General features: G+C 47.9%; 1 protein-coding gene across 3 annotated transcripts in view; it reads left to right on the forward strand.

The window, feature by feature from the left end:
• The window catches only part of KIRREL1 (kirre like nephrin family adhesion molecule 1), a 2,247,154-nt gene that overhangs the window by 865,988 nt on the left and 1,363,371 nt on the right, over positions 1-17,795 (forward strand). For all 3 annotated transcript variants that reach the window (XM_069635419.1, XM_069635420.1, XM_069635421.1), the window contains one exon: positions 6,720-6,825. In XM_069635419.1, the coding sequence (XP_069491520.1) occupies positions 6,720-6,825 (106 nt within the window). The remainder of the gene's footprint in view (positions 1-6,719; positions 6,826-17,795) is intronic.

Genomic DNA, 17,795 nt, shown 5'->3' on the forward strand with positions numbered 1-17,795 from the left:
TGTGGGGCGTACAAGGACACCAGGGTGAATGCTTGATCCCAAAATAGACCCTTGACACAGATCTCTCCCCTGTGCGTCTCGCAGAACCTTAATTTTTGTGATTGGAATTTGTCCTCTTATTAGAATGGCCACCCCCCTCTTTTTGTCCCCTCCCCAGGTGAAGTACTGGTGTGGAAATTGCCTATTTCTCATGCGCCTTTCGTCTTCGACCAACAGGTGAGTTTCCTGCAGGAACACAATAGACAATTACCTATCCCTCAGTTTGCCCAAGATTGACTTTCTCTTAGACCCTGGACATTCTATGGTGTCCTCTCTCCTGTTTGGCCTTTCTAAATCGATCACCATGGACCCGTGATTTTAGGTCCCCATCTTGCCACCTCATTCCGTGTCATATCTCTCACTCCCCCATAATGATGGTCTCTGCCTCACGATCAACGTTTCATCGTTCAACAATCCCTTCCTCCCACTCCCCCCAACCCCTAAACAAGCTTCAACTTGAGCATCTATTGAACATTGGGTAGATCTGTTGAAGGCCCGACTTGGAGGGCGGAAGAGAGCTTCATCTTCCATTGGCATCCCACAACCCCTCCAACACCCTAGCCCAGCCTGCCACTGCATTTCATACATTGGGACCCTCCCCCACACTACTGCGACCATCCCATAACCTGAAGCATCACAAGGAACCCCGAGAGCGAATTTCCATGACCTCGGCTCCCTCAGTTCTTCCTATTTGGACCCCTCAGTCGCTTCCCTCTGCCACCTTATGCCATTTCTACAGGGACACCGGCTCCGCTTCTCCATCAGGCCCCCTCACCCGCCACAGGTCTCTCTGGCGCTCAGCAGCCCCTCCACCCCCGCCAAGGAGAACACCAGCCATTGCCTCTCTAGGTGGGTGAAATGCAGGGCGGTGGGGAACCCCCACTTATAAGGGATCTCCTTTGCGCGCAGCCACTCAGATAGTGATCACAGTGCTTTGCGTTTCATTAGGGTCGATGCTGCCACCAGGTCCTGGTACAAAGTAATAGACCTATTGCGAAAGGTGATGGTCGGCATGGGCCTGGCTGCAGCCATGATGCGCTCCTTTAGTTGGAAAAAATGAACCCGGGTCAGATCATCTGCGGGCCTGTCCTGACTTGTGGCGATACAGGATCTGATGCGATTGTCCTGTCGAGGTCTATGTCCTATTCCATCAGTCTTTTGAGAATAGAGCGAACTAGGTCGGCCACGAAGGCTGGGAACTCCTCGTTCTTCACTGCGGCTGAGACCCTGCAAATGTGAATGTTGTTTCTATGGGAGCGGTTTTCCCCGTCGTCCTGCTTGTCCTCCAAGGCCATTCAGCACGCCTCCAGAGACTCTAGGTGATTAGAGCATTCCTCCACTGCGTAGGATTGCTCACAGTGTGTGTCCCCCACCTCCAACACTCTGGTATTCTGCTTCAGCAACTCTTGTGTTGAACGCCAGGATCTTGTGGGAGAGTTCCTCTGTACTCTTATGGATCTCCTTGCGGATTTTGGCCAGCAGGTCCTTCAGACCGGAGTTCGTGGACATTTGCGTGAACATCGCGGGCAGGGAGTCTGTGCTATGTATTTGGGCTGTCACCGTCTCCATGCGCTTGTTCCTATCCAACGTCTGCAACATAGTGGAGATGTCCCCTTGTTTGCCAATCTTCTGAGCTTTAGCCATGATGGTGGACCTGGGGGCCCGAGTGCCAGGGGTGGACTTGCAAGCAAAAGAGGCCATAGAAATAATTTTCAAAGTGGCCCCATGTTACAAATTTACAGCAAGCCCAACCTTTTCCTATGGGAAAATGTGAAAATACCACACAAAAGAGGCCCACGGTGCAGAGGCCCACTGGTAAATCGCCAGAGTTCCCCATGGACCAGTCCACCTCGGCTGAGAGCCCGAACACTCGGACCCCTCCTGGCAAGGGTGCGGGCACCTATGGGTGTATGTCACTTCAGGAGCGCCCTCAATACTCTGACCCGGGGTCCTTCAACTTATTCCTCGGATAAGATGTGATGTGCTTTTCTGGTATGCTGAGCTTATGCCTCAGATGAGCTGTGATGTGCTTAATTGAAATGCTGGGGTCCACCTGGCCAAGGCATCCATCAGACCCAGCCTGCGAAGGAGGCCCCAAACTGGGTAGAGCCAGGACTTACGAAGTGCGTCCCTTTAGATTAGCTATCAGAAAGCTCGTGGCACCCCAGGGCAGGTCCCCTGCATTACTCTGTGGACATAGGGCCCCACTCGCCCACCTCTGCCGCCAGGTTCACCCCACCTCACTGGTCCGGCGCACTCATGTAGATGGGCTCGCTGGCTGCAAGGGCATCCACAGCTTTGCTTGAAAGGGTGATTGATATGGCCTAGATAGCCCAGGAAGCGGCTGTCATGCAGGTAAGTTCACCCTTTCTCCTCCGCGTGAGCCTCCAGCATGGCCAGCCCTCTCCGTACCTCCAGACTCCTTCCGCGTGCTGTGGCGCACTCATTGATTCCAGCCTGCGGTGGCGCACTCCCGGTAGCTCTGCCCCCACAAGCTGCCACGATAGTCGTCCCAAAAGGGGCCCGCCGCACCAGCTGCTCGGGGGGGGGGGGGGTGCTCCAGCACATTCCTCTGTGGGGGGGACACCCTCACGGCCACCTCACCTCAAAGGTGGCTCCCGCAGTCACTTGCTCCTAATTACGTTCTCCGGCTCCTGCTCTTGTATGGGAGGGCGGTCTTCGGTCTCCACCAGGCTGCAAGCACCAGACGGGTTCCACGCCGCTCCCTCAGCCCCCAAGGAGAGCTTGTCAAGCCGAAGCTGAATCAGGCAGGCTCGTCCCAGCGTCGGGGGCGGAGCACCTCCTCATCCGGCTGGCGAAGATCACGTAGCCCCCGCAGGCTTTCCAGGCGTTTGCCCAGCTCCAGAGCTGCTCCGGCCACTGCGATTAGTGGCGCCACAGAGCGAACCAGCGGCCTCCTCAGTCATCCGCATTATGCTCCTTACCACTGGACAGGATGTCTTCCACCAGTTTCATATTTTGTCGCCGCCATTTACGACCCGCCACACGGGTTCTCGGGGCCGTTTTGTATTAGGCAAACGCGGGCCGTTTTGTATTAGGCAAACGCTGGCACCCCCAGGGACAGGAATCGCATAAAAATGTGGCGGGCTGTGTCCGGCAGCACATCCCGCTGACTATTTCACAGAATGCCTTGGATTACCGGCCATTTTGTTAATCCTCTGCCCTCTTGATGCCGGTGGCACTTAGGTGGCCATCTCCTCGATAGCGCGCCAAGCCACGCCCTGAACTATATTTTTTTTATTTTGTTTACTCTATTAAATTCTATGGCAATCTTTCTTTTGTGGTAATTTGCTCCTTACATTCAAATCATAATGAATCTTGCTGAACATACGTTATATATTGACCATTGTTTGTGGTGTTCTCGTGATGATATATTATACTTTCAGTTTTATAATTGGTTCCACAAATAGAAGGTTGAGCATGTGTATAGTTTGTTATTAAAGTATTTCATTTTACACCATGAGCTCTGTATCTCAATAAAATTAAAATGAGGTAGTTAGAACGATTTATTTTATTTTTTAAAACTTTCTTATATTGTGCTTGACGTTGCAATCAAAGGGTAAGCAGCGGGAACAGTAATGAATTACAGCAAGAGCGTATACAGACTGAGTACAACAATGACATATGAACAAGAGAGCATCACAATAGTGGCTAGTCTCTGAGCATACATGGCATGACAAATAAAACAAACTTTCAGGAAGGGCTGTTGTGAAGAGAGGACTGTGCAGAGATAATCATCTGACTCAGTGGATATAGATGCGAGATAAGAACGGAATCGTGGCTACACATCCCTGAGTCTAGTTGTTTGCGGCAATTGAAACGCCCACGCCTCCTCCGTGTCGGAGGCCCAGGTAACAGCAGATAGCCCCTGTGCATGTGTAGGTACCCGGGGGCGGAGCCAACACAACAGAATACATCGTACTGCAAGTAACATACATAGACCAGCAAGTCTTCGGGAATCACGGTGGAGACCAGGGAAGTCATGGAAGAGGCACCTTAGCAGGGAAGGGGAAAACTCATGGTCGAGGGTAGAAGAGACTGTGGAACAGACATCCGACCAGAATTGGGTTAGGCAGGGACAGGCTCAGATCATGTGAAGATAGGTTGCATCCTTAGATCTACATCTGGGGCGGGAGGAAGAATGTTCCGGGAACATTCGGTGAAATCGGATTGGGGTGTAGTGGTATCTATGTAGGATTTTAAATTGAATTAACTTAAAAACGGGAGTTGAAAGAGACTTCATGAGTGCAGGCACACAGCCGTTTCCAGCATTGGTCAGTCACTTCTAGTTCCAGGTCTCTGGCCCAAGATTGTCTCAGAGCCTCGAACGTAGGGAAGGTTTTAGATTGTGATAGGTAGCATAGTCTGGAGATTTTCCCTCTGGTACTCAAGGTGTTCAATATTTCTGCCAGAATTGGGTCATCAGGGGGTATGACTGGGATACTGGGGTATCTCTTAAGAATTCAATGAAAGGCTGTGTACTGGAGCCAGGTGGGCGAGCCCCGCCGGAGGGTTATCGATAGGTCTGCCTCCTCAATGAAGTGGTCTTGGTCGAAAACCTCCCAGATGGATTCAAAGCACGCCTCCGCTCATTTTCGCGTCTCCAACAGGGGAACAACGGGGAAGGAAGTTCCAGAGAGGCAGGCAGTCATGGAATGGGTGGGGATTGCCAGAGAGTGCCCATAGTCTGGCGAGTGCTCCAAATGTGACATCTACCGGATGAAGAGGGTTACTATTGCGGTTGGGGGGGGGGAGTGTTAATGGGTGGATATCACAATCCCCCACTGCGCGACGCTCCAGTCGAAGATGCGACGGGTGATTTGCAATATCAAACCAATACGATGCAAACCAATGTTTCTCAAAGTTGGGGGCACCAAAGCCACGGTATTCCACTGGGGTAGCTAGGGTATCATATTTGAGGCAGACTGCTCTGGAGTGCCATAGGAATTCATTGAGTGTACGGGTTGACTTGCTGGTTAAAGTGCGACCTCTCCCTGCCTTGTGGGAGTCCATCCTGAGCTCCAGCACATTATGCGCTCTTTCCATGCCTTGTGGGGGGTTAATAATACGTTCTGGCGTGTGCGAGTGCTGATTTCGGTTGCCGGTATATTTCACTTGATATTCTGTTTGTTCAACATGGCGTTAATCGCGTGGTGCCACCCCCTCAATGGAAAGGCTGCCGTGCTCCCTCGTTCTGCCAATGAGTGCTGATGGGGCTAGTGAGTGAGCTGCGCTCCTATTGGCAGGCTCTTTACGTGAGTGCTCTTCCCCCAAGGGTGGGGGTGCGCCGCTCTCCTCAGGCTCTGCCTCCTCGTCGGACGGGGGCCTTCGCTCTGTGTTATGTGTGCTGAGCCCCCGAGCGTGCCGATAGTACGGCACGAGCCACTCTAACTCCGGCTATCTATAGCTGTGAGAACTCCGAAACGTCGCTCCGTCCTGAAATCTCTATTAACACTTCAGCGCTCTCTCATATATGTACATTCTGCGCACACTAGCTCTGAATGTTGTGTAATTAAAACCATTTATCTTTGCACATATCACAGCTAGAATGTAATGGTACCTATCTGATTGAAGAGCAGGAAAAGAAGAGGAGGAAACAGGAAGGACTATGAGCACGTGACATGGATTGGAAATGACTACAGAAAGGACTAGATTTGAAGGGAAATGTAGTAAAAGTAGTTGAAGCATAATGCTCGCCTCCAGTCTTTACATAGAATATAAGTGGTACTAAGCATTCACAGACGATACAATACGGGGACGGACTTCCAGCGAACAGTTCCTGGCAAAATCTTTCCTAGAGGAACATGGCAGAAAAAATAAATATCGGGGAGAAAGGTAGCAGGCCAGTCACCAATGGCGGTGGGATCCTCTCGATTTCGGTGGCCCGTGCCATAGCAGTGGCAGGCAGTATGAGTCACCAACGGGCCCCCACAGAGGAACAGCAGGGAATAGTGTGCTTGTTCCGCTCCGCGGTCCGGGCGGCAGAAATTAAATGATGCAGTTGTGCGCTGCCAGTGAGGAATTCCTTCTTCCCTCTGTACGGCAACAAACAGCAGTGAACAGCCTGCCAGCTGCCTGCTCCGCTCCCAAATAATAATGTAGGCAGGCATAACCTCACTGCAAAGGTACCATGTCCCATTGGAGATTGTGTTACACGCCGTCTCGTCCCCACACCTGACAAACACGCACACAACCAAACTCTCTGCTTCAGACTCATCCTTTCTTGTTTAGGGGTTAGCTCCTCTTCATTGTCACTGGCAAAACACAAGTAGAGATGTTACAGATGGGCAAGCAGGAACATGGAGCGAGATTAATAAATGTAATGTTAATGAAAGAGGCACCTTGAGAGGAATAGGGGAATGATCAGTGGTAGGAACGGGCGCAGAGAGCAATTGAAGTATGTGATGCAAAGAAGAAAAAGGGAACAGGTCAAGTAAAAGTCATTATTATATGGAAGGTGAGTGGGAGCACAGTGTGGATACATTGAAGTGTACATTAGCTGCATTTTTGCACCCTCCTCATTTCTTATTCTCTTCTTTATCTAGTCTCCATTCCCCTTGCTTTCTTCCAACTACCTTCTGTTGAAACCAGTGGAGGATTCTCTTTACATCCATGTTTATCAACGTGTAATGAATGCTTTGTTTCCTCCTTTTTCTTAGACCCGCCAACAGTGACGCTCTCCATTCATCCACAGACAGTGCAGGAAGGCGAGAGGGTTGTCTTCACCTGCATGGCTATGGCCAATCCTGAAATAAACGGATACAGGTCAGGAATCAGACCATTGGAACTATACTTAGCTGCCTGCTTCTGATGATCAATTAGAGACACATGAGTTTATCTATAACGTCTGTGTTCCATGTCTGCTATGGTCATGAGTCAGTCAAGCGTTCTTTATTTAAAATATGAATTCATAACAAAGCAATAAAAATGACAAATGTAAATAATACTGTTCTGTTATAGCAACTGCCATAATTCGTGACTGAACAACAATCAGCTTGGATTAGCAGTATTCTCAACTTCTTTGTCCTATACACAGATAAGATAAGATAATGTTGTAGGCACCAGCATACAGTCAGATCATTTGCTTGCCTAAAGTGTACAAAAGTCTCCCGACATTAGATAACGTGCACTGTTTTTAAATGACAGTATTGTATCGGTACTACGTTCTTTCATCGTCAGGCATTTCAAAGCCTGCAGTTTAAATGTGTTTGACAGTTCATCTAATTTTTTTGGGGGGGGGAGGGGAGAAGGGCAGATAAGTGGTTGGGGGGGTTGGGTATAGGGAAAAATAGGTGCAGGGGATCCCCCATCCCAAAGAAAAACAAATTCAATGAACTGTCAAACACGTTTAAATTGCAGGCTTTGAAATTCCTGACAATGAAATTACATAGAACCATTGTATCTATTAGTCTTCCAGCCCATTTCTACTGCATCCCCTGCAACTTCCACCTGGTCCGCCATCCTTTTTGGTTTCTGCCTAGCTCACGACAGATCTGTCTTCACCTCTCTACCATTGAGAGGGTAAAGGGCCTTGTCCTCGAGCAGCCTTTCCCTCTTACCTGAGCGGCTATGTTGAACTGTGGCCATATCCTGTTTTGTGAACGTACGCTTGTTTAAGCATCCAGTCATAAAAAAAATTTGTCAGCTACGTAAACGGTTGCTAATGGAGATAATATCCTCAATAGGTGGTAGTTACAGCCCAAAGCAGCAGCCATGATCACCATATTTGTGATATGCCTGTAACAAATCTTTGTATTGTTTCTTTGTCCGTGTGGTTTAGTTAAACCTTACTTGAAACTGATGCCTGATTGTCCCTGCATATAAATATGATACATGTGGGGCCTAAATGCATTGTTCGGGTCAGTAGTTCACTGCCAACTTTCTTCAGTTCTTTGTAGCCATTGCTATAAAACTCTTGGATCTGTAATGGGCAACAACTGCCATCATTATGGTTTGAAGGTCCTTAGGATTCTGATGGCTTCCACTGAAGTGTTTCTTCATGGTTGGAGTAGCAGAAGGGCCATGGAGGACAGCTTGATTTGCAAGGGTACGTTGCAGATCACCTGGTCTAGGGGAATAATGTCTCTGGCAATGGTCGTACAGGATAAGGTGATGGGGCACGACACCCAGTGGTGGAAAATAAGTACGGAGACACTGTGGCTGACGTGCAGGTACCAATGCAAGGGTGCCCACTGGTAGGAAGGTTTTGTGTTACTTAACAGGTGTACGTCTCTGGCTCTGTTAACTGCAGTTCGTCTCAGTTCTAGACTTTACTCTTTCTTCAGATTGGTCACTTCCTTAACCTGAGCAACCAAGCCTCAGCGGGACGAAAAGTAAAGACATGTGTCCTGGTTGCTCCCTGCAAGATGAGTACATTAAAGTGATTTCCAGCCCTGGCATTAGTCTGGGAATATATGTCTGGTTCCATAGCAGGAATTAGAAAAAGGGAGTTTCATACAGCACAACTAATATTTGCGATGTATAGTAAAACTATTGGTTGTACTTCTAACTAATGTTTATAATGATTTAGGGTGCATGGAGAGGTAGATGCATCCCTGACACATTGGATGAAAAATCAATCTAAGTAGAGAGTAGTATCCTTTTCAGTATTGGATTCTCCAGTCCCCCTTACACGCCAACGATACTGATATCAGTAAAAAATTCAAGCAATATTAGATATTGTAAATATAGTAAATGGAATATTAAGTATATAGAACTTAGTCGCATTCAACATACTTCACCATACATGCAACAATATGACATTTTGGAGAAAGAATTCAAGAAAACAAGAGTAGAATCCACACAGATAGATTGTCTCTTTAAAGTTCTGTCATGTCTCATCTTGTGCAGTAATCACTTTACAAAAATTCAGAGTGTGCATTCCACCCTTTTTTAATTAATTCTGCTCAACGCGTTTCAGGGTTAGGATTTCTTCTGCAGGAACTGTTATTCTTAATTTATCTGAATAAAATAATTTGAAATGTAGTTAGATATTTTATCCCTTCTGTTACATACAATATCAAAATCACTGGCTTTATGATTCATAATACTGGATTAAATTGATGTTGAATATTGTTTCAACTTTTCATATTCTCGATACATCATAAAATGTTCAGGATTAGCTTTTATGATTCAATTTGTACATCTTGTTTTATTATCCAAATGGATTATTCCTCATACAAAGAAGTAGTATTGTATCCACAAATGAAACTAATATTATAAGTACCACTTGTATATATTAGAATTTAAATTTGAGTACAAAAAGTTGTACCTCTAGATGTGGAAGGTGTTTGTTGCTTAGTAAAAGAGTTTAACAGAGACTGTGCAAAAAATAGAATGTTTGGTAAACACAGATTAAAACTAGAATCCTTGTTCCCATACTCTAATTCATAATTGCTGGTGAATTAAATGAGACTCACCTCTGTCCTTATGCTCAGTCTTTTAGTTTGAAATAGTGTAACGAAACGCCCAAAAAATTGTAACAATGGCGTCCGTAAATATAAGCGTAATTGCGCTCATAAAACGTGACTCGATGATGTCATTACGTTACATATACTTAATCTGTAAACTATGATTTTTTTTTGTTGTTGTTGGGGGTGGGGGGAAATGTAAGTCCAATTATCAATGGTAGTATTTTATAAGTGAGTAAAAATATGTTTTAACTGTAAAACAAGAATCTTTTTGTAATAATGATTCCTTTGCACCTTGTTAGTCATACACATTAAAAGATGCACATTTACTTCTACTTATCAGTCAGTAAAAATAGTAGGTTCTTCTTGTGGTACTATGTGCACTTCTAGTCCAAACTTGAAGCTGTGAGAGTGAAAGCAGGGGCACATGGTCCTTCGTGTTTGTTTACTATTATCTGTTGGGAGTAGTTGTACTTCCTGTTTTTATTTTTGGGTTGTTTTTGCCTCTTTTTATGGAGTAAAAGTGTTGATAAAACCCTGGTCTGTAGGGCTGTGTGCATGTTAACATTAAATATCTTAATTTTTACTAAAGGAAAATCCTGTCTTCTGAAAAGTTGATAATATTCACATGCACAAAGACGTCAAAAGAAATTAGGTCTCATTGTAGGTAATATTTTATGGAGGTGTAAAGTTAATAAAATATTCATATGTACAGAAGTTCAAAAGGGTTTTAATCTCAATGTGTATAGTTTCTCATAAAAGTGTCAGGTGTGAAATCAAAATAATTCTAGTCATCAACATTTACAATATGATAGAGGTACATCTTTTTCTTCTCAAATTTAAATTCGAATATATACACGGTGTACTTATTAATATTTGTTTCATTTGTGGCTACAATACTATATCTTGCAGGGCTTGGAATTAAGATTGCATAAGCAGGACCCAAAAACAGCTCTTGGGTATCAAGCATTAACAGTGACCAGGATCTACCAATGGGGAACGAGGCGCTAGTGCATAGCGTTTTCGCAGCTCTAGCTTCCACATAACACGCAAACATAATATTGTGTCCATTTATTTATGACCGCTTGTGCTTTCAATGTTTATAAACTGTCCCAAAGTTTAATTCACAACACAGGTGTGTTTGTTTGGCATCAGTTGGCTTAGATAATGGGATCTTTCCTACCTGGTGGTTTTCTAATTTGGTAGGGCTCTTTCCCCCTTTGTGGCCTTCCTCCTTTTTTTTCTGTCCATCAAGAGGACAAGCTTTCATTGTCTTTTTAGAGTAATGTGTTAGGAGAAATGCAATGTAATGTTAAAGGTTTTATTTTGTCAGATTGTTTTTCTGACTTTTAAACCAATAAAACATTAAAATTAAAAAATATATATATTTATCACATATATCACCAACCAAAGTTGGTACTCCTTTATCTACCTCGAAAGGATGAAAGACTGAATTGGCCATGCCTGGATTTGAACCTGCAACCTACAGATCGCACACAAATTGTGGCAATGAGTGCTCAACCGGCTGAGATATCTTATTGACTAACCTCCTTCAGACGGTAGTAAACTATCGACTGAGGTATAATAATCAAAGTGCCCACATATTGGACGAACCATGTATGAAACGCTACATAAAGCTAAATACCTTTCAAGGGATTGTGTCCTCCGACGTATACCACATTTTTGACATTGATTACCACAGCTGTGCTGCTTCGGAAATCTTTTTTCGCGTAGGCGTCCTGCGTCGATGACATCGATACGCTCCCTCAAGGACCTCCTCCGACGGTCGACGTCACCGGATGTTATATGTAGGATGCACGACACACGTAGCCTCAGTTCTGTTTTTTCCGCAAATGTGTTTGCTTCAAAATCTCGGTGCGCCTCGGTTCTCTCTTGTTGAATCGGTTCTTCTATCGTTGTATTGTGAATATGTCTTCATCATCTGCTACCCCAAAGTCGGGCTTCAAGAAGTGTCGGGACTGCGGTTCAAAGATGTCTCTTACGGACCCGCACAACGTCTGCCTCTGGTGCCTAGGAGAGAGCCACGCCACCGATGACTGCCATGAATGCCAGTCTTTGATGTCGAAGGCCTTGCGGAAGCGGAAGAAGTTGTTGCCGGCAGGTAGGGTGTCCAAACCCCGTAAATCGAAGTCTGCTGGACTTTCGACTGACGATTCGAGGGGCGACTCTCCGCGTCGGCGTAAGTCCAGGGGGGTCTCGTTCCAGGAGTGGGTCCCACCATTCCTCTGCCTCTTCGAGGCATGCACGGAAGCGCGGTCACCGGTTGCCTTCCCCATCCTCGTCGGAGGACTCCACCAGACGGCGGGTGGCTTGCCCCACGAAACACTTGTCGCCGGCCATCATCTGTCGGCCATTCCGCCGACAGATGATGGGGATTTTCGACTCACAGGGCACTGTTCCGTCCTCGCCTCCGAGTGGAGCCGGCAAGGAACGCACTAGAGCCACCGCTCGCACGCCTACAGGCTCAGGCAGTCAGCGTGATCATTGGGAGTCGTTGAGGTCCCGATTGGACAAGGAAGATAGCCACCGCGCCTGTTCCAGGTCCTGGTCCTCGATGCCGTTGGAGCCTGTGAGGCCTTCGAAGAAGGCATCGACGCCTTCAGCGCCATGTCCATCGAGGGACTTGCTCGAGGCTCCGGCTCTGAGAAAGTCATCGACGCCATTGGCGCCGAGACCATCGAAGGACACACTCGGGGCTCCGGCCTCGACGACGTTGTCGAAGTCTTTGGCGCCACGGTCGACGTCAATACCACTCCCATTGCGCCCTCAACGCCTTTTGGTGAAAACTTGCCGGAGGTGCCCCGGAGAGCTGTGGAAGCTCCGAGAAAGGCGCTCAGCAAGTCTGTGCGGCCTGTGTTTGACCCGTACTCTGTTCCTCCTCCCAGGGTGGACTTGTTAAATCCATTGGAGTACATTTCAGAGGTAGAGGAAGGGTCTGAGGAAGAGGGGGTTGTGCCTCCTGAGGTTCCGGATGACCTGTTATCTGGTCATAGCCGTCAGGTAGACCTTTGTCAGTCTTTACATGATGCCAGTGGTCTTGATACCTCCCCGGAGGTTGGGTTTGACGGGCCTGAGCCTGGTACACATGCTGACTCCTCGTACAAGCGCCTCATATCGAGGGTGACAGAGTATCTGGGGTGGTCTGCTCCACCTGTGGATTTTCTGCAGGACGACCTGACAGATATGTTGGACCAAGGTCCACCCACTGACCTGGTGCTGCCATTTCATATGGCCTTACAGAGAAGGGTGGCGGCGGCTTGGACTGCTCCGGAGAGTCTCCCAGCAGTGAATAAGTCGCTACCGAAAAAAATACCGTCCAGCCAGTGGCGACCCCTGCTACTTGTCTACGCACCCCACTCCGGAGAGTTTGGTGGTGCAGGCGGCTACGGCCCCAGCAAAGCAGACTGCGTACCCTACCATCCCTCCGGAAAGGGATGACAAGCGCTTTGATGGTTGGGCAAAAAAAGTATTTTCATCTGGGGGTATAGCTTTAAAGGCAGCCAACTCCGTTTGTGCCCTGGCAAGATTCACTCACACTCTGTGGAATTGTGTATCTTTGGCGGCTGACCACATTCCCGAAGGGGAGGAGCGAGATGGTTTTCTTGCCCTCGTTCAGGATGGCAAGGATGCCATTTGTGAATCCCTTCAGTCGGGTCTGGACGTGGCAGACTGTGTCAGCCGGTCAATGGCGCCGAGCACCGTGATGCGCAAGTTTGTGTGGTTGCGGAAGACGGGGTTTGCTTCTGATGTACAGTCCCGGCTTCTCAACATGCCCTTTGATGGTGTCTATCTTTTTGGCAGCAAGGCTGACAAGAGCCTTGAGAGGATGCAGACCTCCAAAGCTGCAGCGAAGTCGTTCTGCCTTTTCGTCCTAGGGGACAGCAAGGGGAGGTTCCTTTCGATACTACTCTTCCTTTGGTAGATCGAGGGGAGCTGCCAGTCAAAGGGGCCAACGTAGGAGTACCAGAGGTGGAAAACAGGGTACTCGAGGTGCCAAGGCCGCTCGGGCAGTTGCCTCTTTGCCATCAGGCACTGCCGCAGCCACTTCAGCTCAGTCATAAGGCCATGTCCCATGGTTCGCCGGTTGGGGGAAGGCTGGCGCAGCATCTGGTAGAATGGCGTGCCATTACTTCAGATGTGTGGGCTCTGGAGATCATAGCCCACAGCTACTGTCTTCCTTTCCGGCAGAGGCCTCACGACAATCCACCGGGGAAGCTCTCTTTGAAGAGTCTGAATCCGCTCTTTGCGCAGGAAATTCTATCCCTGTTGGAGAAAGGCGCCATAGAACTGGTGCCTGTAGCGGCGAGGAACAAGGGATGGTATTCCCCATATTTTTTGATCCCGAAAAAAGACCGGGGGATTGAGACCGATCATGGACTTGCGTGGTTTGACCATACTCCTCAGGAAGGACAAGTTCAAGGTGGTTACTCTTTCTCAAGTCCTCCAGGCCCTTTCAACTTCAGGATTGGTTGGTGTCTCCCTTCCTCAAGGATGCTTACTTTCATGTGCTGATTCATCCCAAGCACAGGAAGTACCTGAGGTTCGCGGTTGGCGACTCGCATTTTCAGTTTCGGGTCCTGCTGTTCGGATTGACCTCCGCCCTGAGGGTCTTCACCAAGCTGATGGTGGTGGTGGCAGCATATCTCAGGAAAGGGGGGAATTCACGTCTACCCCTACCTGGACGATTGATTGATCAGGGTGCGCTCTCCCGAGCAAGCACTGGATCATCTGTCCGTCACCTGCCACTCCCTTCACAAGCTGGGCTTCTCCCTCAACTTAAAGAAGTCTCATTTGACACCTACCTAGCGGCTCCAGTACATTGGAGCAGTGCTCAACACATCCCTGGGGCTGTGTTCGTCTCCTCAGGTGAGGGCTCATCACATTCTGCAGATGGTGGACAAGTTTCAACGTGCCGGAATGTCCCGGCGTTCGAGTTCTTGAGTTTGCTCGGCCTCATGGCATCCTGCATTCTACTGGTGCCAGAGGCCAGGCTGCGGATGAGATCTCTGCAGTGGGATCTCAAGATGCAGTGGTCGCAGTCCTCTGGCAGGATGTCGGATCCCGTTCAGGTGCCACCCTCGGTCGCCCAGGATCTTCTGTGGTGGGCCGTCGAAGGCAATCTGATGAGGGGTGCTCCATTTTGGCTGCCCTGGCCGGAGGCGACGATCGTGACGGACGCATTCCTCACGGGATGGGGAGCTCATGCCAACGAGTTGACAGTAAACGGGCGTTGGTCTCTGTTGGAGTCCAGACTCCACATCAATCTGTGAGAGCTGCGGGCTGTCAGGCTACCCCTGAACGCTTTTCTGCATCTGTGCGGCGGGACAATGTCCTGATTATGACGGACAATACAGTGACAATGCACTACCTCAACAAAAAGGGGGGAGCAGGGTCACTCCCACTGTGCAGAGAGGCGATGCAGCTCTGGTTGTGGGCCATCCAGCAGGAAATTTCAATCTCGGCAGTTCATCTGCGGCGGCGGACGCTCTGAGCAGGCAGAGCACGGTCTCTCTTGAGTGGGAGCTGGCTCGGCAAGTTCTTTTGGAGATCTTTGCCCTTTGAGGGACCCCACAAGTGGATCTATTCGCCACCAGTGTCAACCGGAAGTTCAAAAGGTTCTTCTCGGAGGAATTTCCTCTAAGAGGAGCCTTAGGGGACGCGTTCATAGTGGAGTGGTCCTTCCCACTGCTGTACGCGTTTCCTCCAGGCCCCGTCATTCCGCAAGTGTTGCAGAGGTTACGGAGGTTCGGTTCCCGAATGATCCTCATTGCTCTGGCATGGGCCAGGAGAGCGTGGTACCCGGACCTTCTAGACATGTCCATCTGCCCTCCACGCAATCTTCCCTACCAAGACGATCTGCTCTCACGGGCGAGGGGTCGGGTTCTCCATCCAGAGGTCAAGTCACTCAACCTTCATGCTTGGTATCTGAAAGGTTGAGGTACAAGGATTGGGACTTCACCGAAGACGTGATGGAGGTGTTGCTTTCAGCCAGAAGGCCAGCAACAAAATCCCTGTACCGTTGCTGTTGGAGAAAGTTCTGTGACTGGTGCAGGGTAGAGAATGTGGATCCTTTTCAGTGTTCAATTCCTGTGGTTCTGTCTTTTTTGCTTTCAAGAGCCCACAAGGGCCCGCAAGTGGGTACCATTAAGGGTTACCTGGCGGTGCTGTCAATATTTAAGCGCTCGTCTGAGGAGTGTTCTTGTTTTAAGATTCCTTTGATTTCTTAGTTTCTAAAAGGGCTAACTAATGTGTTTCCACCGTCGCCTTTCCAGGTGCTGGGTTGGGATTTGAACTTGGTTCTACAATTCCTAATGGGAGCTCCATTTGAACCCTTGCATTCTTGCCCATTGAGACTGTTGACCTTTAAGACTGTATTTTTAGTTGCGGTTACTTCCGCTCGCAGAGTGAGTGAGTTGCAGGCACTTTCCGCCAAGGCACCTTTCACAGTGTTCCATTAGTCCTGTCCTTAGGGTTCGTCCTTCTTTTCTACCGAAGGTTGTTTCAGAATTTCATTTGAGCCAGAAGGTAATTCTTCCGGCGTTTTATCCTCCTCCGCATCCTGATAAGGAGGAGTAGAGGCTCCATAGGTTGGATCCTAGGAGAGCTTTGAGTTTCTATTTCTCACGGATGTCCTGGGTCAGAGTGGACGATCGGCTCTTTGTTGGATACGCTGGAAGGCGTTTAAGTCAAGCTGTTTCTAAGCAGACCTTGTCCAGATGGATCATTTTGATGATCTCTGAATGTTACTGTTTGGCGGGTAAGGACCCTCCCGTAGGCTTACGGGCCCATTCTACTAGGGGTGTGGCTGCCTCTACTGCTCTGCAGAGGGGTGTTCCGATTTGCAATATTTGCAAAGCAGCCACATGGGCCTCTGTCCATACTTTTGTGAAACATTATTCCCTGGACTCTATCCATGGGCAAGATGTGGCCTTTGGTAAGGCGGTCCTCTATTCTGCAATTTGATTGGGCACTCTAAAACATTTCTAAATTCTTTTCCCACCTCCTTAAGTTGGTACTGCTTTGGGAGTCTGTCAAAGATGTGAAATACGTCAGAGGACGCAATCCCCTCGAAGAACAAGTTACTGGTAACGTTCTTTCGATGGGATGTTCCTCCGACATATTCCACGTTCCACATTCCACATCGTACCCTCCCTACCTGCCCCTCTACAGAATTTCTTATGAGATTGCAGCTTCCGTTTCCGCAAGGCTTTCTGTAGTCATACTGGCAGAAGATGGGTGCCACACGTTCTTGGGGAAAAAACTACAACTGAGGCTACGGGCATTGTGCGTCCTACATATAAGATCCGGTGACGTCGACCGTTGGAGGAGGTCCTCGAGGGAGCGTATCGACGTCATCGACGCAGGACGCCTAAACCGAAACATTTTCCGAAGCAGCACAGCTGTCGTAATCAATGTCAAAGATGTGGAATACGTCGGAGGAACATCCCATCAAAAGAACGTTACCAGGTAAGAAAGTAACTTGTTCATCTGGATTATCACAGGGACCGGTTTTGCAGAGTTTCTATTTCAATTACAAATGCAGCTTTAATTTGTTTGTTTTTGAACAGCGCTTGTAATTCCTGGAGAGTCGGGTTTTGGATTTTTGTAATTGTAGTCTTGAAGATTTGAGCGGCTATAACACCTGTGATTGTTGTAATGACCATCACTCACCCTTGAGCAAAGACTCTATTGCCACTGACAATGTATAGTAATGTACCCCATTGACCCCAAGGTTGAATGGATCCAAACACAACCGTGCATACTCATAATTTAATTTACACTCTAGTTCTGAAAACAGTGTGTACAATTATCTGCCTTTGCATGATTATGCACACAGCACAGGATCTCTGAAAAATACACTGTGTAATACTGGTTTGCTTTCACTGGCAAAAAAAGCATAATTTGTTACTAAAGATTAATTCTCAATTGCAACTTAGTTTTTAATCTTATTAATTATACAAACCTAAAATGCTAGGAAAATAAACATGCACAGTGTTTCTGTTTGCCTCATGAGCATCTACAAACAACACAGCAGAAGCTGAATGGAAAGAAACAATGCCTTTTATCAGTGTGCAGTTTCTTTTTTTGAAAGGCTTCAGAGAAATATATTCTTTTTCAGAATTGTTAGGCTAAATCCTGTCCAGTTCCCTTGGGGAGCAATACAGAAGATTAAGACTACAGGTGAGAGCAATAAATCCCCTTTGGTATCAGTCTGTACCACAAAGATTTAGTTGGTAGCTGTGGCTGAGCAGTCAGACTTATCTCAAGAGGGAGATGAGCAGTATTCAGGATTTACACAATAGG

Source organism: Ambystoma mexicanum, chromosome 1q, assembly GCF_040938575.1.
Source record: "Ambystoma mexicanum isolate Mex_15411 chromosome 1q, UKY_AmexF1_1, whole genome shotgun sequence".
NCBI classification, from domain to species: domain Eukaryota; kingdom Metazoa; phylum Chordata; class Amphibia; order Caudata; family Ambystomatidae; genus Ambystoma; species Ambystoma mexicanum.